Here is a 1,321-nt window from a genome sequence, read left to right as displayed (position 1 = left end):
AAAGAAAACAAAAAGATATATATTCTAAGAAAAAGACTATGTTTAGAGGTACAAAACACAGGTGACAAATCACCCTAAACAAGAACTCTTTACTCATATCCACTAAAATTACAGAATATAGATGACTTGATTCAGGCAAAACTTCAAATCAGTTAACGGTCACTTTGCCCACCATACCATCTCCTTTATGCGTAGAACAATAGAAAGTATAGCTGCCCTTCTTAATCAGAGTCACGCCATAATTCTCCCCAGGCGCATTAAGCAGCTCCCCTGCCTTCATTGAGATGACAGCAGAGTCCACGCCGGTTGGTATCTTATCCTTATCAAACAACACGTTGTGACGGAACCCTGCATTGTTCTTGAATACAATAAGTTCCCCGGCCGACACACTGAACTCTTTGGGGACGAAAACCGGCGAGCCGTCATCGGCCCCGAGAAGCACATCGAAAGCAAGAGCATTGCTCGCAAGCATTGCAGTCATGGTTGTTGCAACCACAGCTGCACCCACTTGCTTTAGAGAGGCGTGGAATGACACCTCCGGCTTGGTTGGAGATGCCTTGGCATGGCTTATTGATCTAGGCATGGAGGATGTCATGCGTCCGGGTTTTAGGCGGGTGAAGGAAGGGATGGTGAGTGCTGCAGTGGTGAGGCTGGCCATTGGAATGCAGGTCTGCAGAAAATTGTTAGATGGTGCTATGTTTTATATGTTTGAAGGAATGATAGGGGCTGCTTATTTTTGTGTACGGCAAGCGGTCAGCTGGATTGCGTTTGGATTGGGTTGGATTTCATTTTTGATTGGAAATGATGAGGTGTGTGGGGGCTGAGATTGAATCAACGTGGCAGCACAGGGCATGCCGTAGTGTTCCAGGTGTCTCGAAGCCTGAAATTTTGCCGCGTGTTTTGGACGTTTCCGTTGAATGATAATGGACTGGGAAGTTGTTTGTATTCTTGATCAAACGAACCAATGATGTGGGTCTACAGAACACACGGCCAAAATTAAAGGAAAGGAAGAATGGACATAAGAAATGGAATATATTTCATACAATATTACATCAAATTAATTAAATTTTGTCTAATTACAAATAGAAAAGTTATGTTGTGGATTCTCTTATCTTCGAGGCCAATACAATGAAGGCAACAGTTATATCCTACTTATGGAACTTAATCAAGTAAACCAATTGTAGAGGTTTGCACAAACATCCTTAAATAAAAGATATTATCAATTTTCATCAAATCAATGAACTCACAAGATTTTTTGATTTTAAAATTGGCATTGGTGTTCTAAATTGACCAAGATATAGTATGATGTATTGTGTCATGT

The 1,321-nt window shown here is 41.4% G+C and overlaps 1 protein-coding gene across 1 annotated transcript; it reads right to left on the bottom strand.

Annotated features, from left to right (window-relative positions):
- Nucleotides 1-30: 30 nt before the first annotated feature.
- On the bottom strand, nt 31-945 carry LOC110035045 (plastocyanin-like). Its single transcript, XM_020739283.1, has one exon. It carries the CDS (start codon nt 656-658, stop codon nt 149-151), a length of 510 nt encoding a protein of 169 aa, XP_020594942.1. The 5' UTR covers nt 659-945; the 3' UTR covers nt 31-148.
- Between the last annotated feature and the right edge of the window lie 376 nt (nt 946-1,321).

The sequence above is a fragment of the Phalaenopsis equestris genome, unplaced genomic scaffold (genome assembly GCF_001263595.1).
Source record: "Phalaenopsis equestris unplaced genomic scaffold, ASM126359v1 Scaffold195581, whole genome shotgun sequence".
NCBI classification, from domain to species: Eukaryota; Viridiplantae; Streptophyta; class Magnoliopsida; order Asparagales; family Orchidaceae; genus Phalaenopsis; species Phalaenopsis equestris.
The sequence above is the reverse complement of the archived record's forward strand: the minus strand, read 5'-3'. Positions and strand labels throughout refer to the sequence as shown.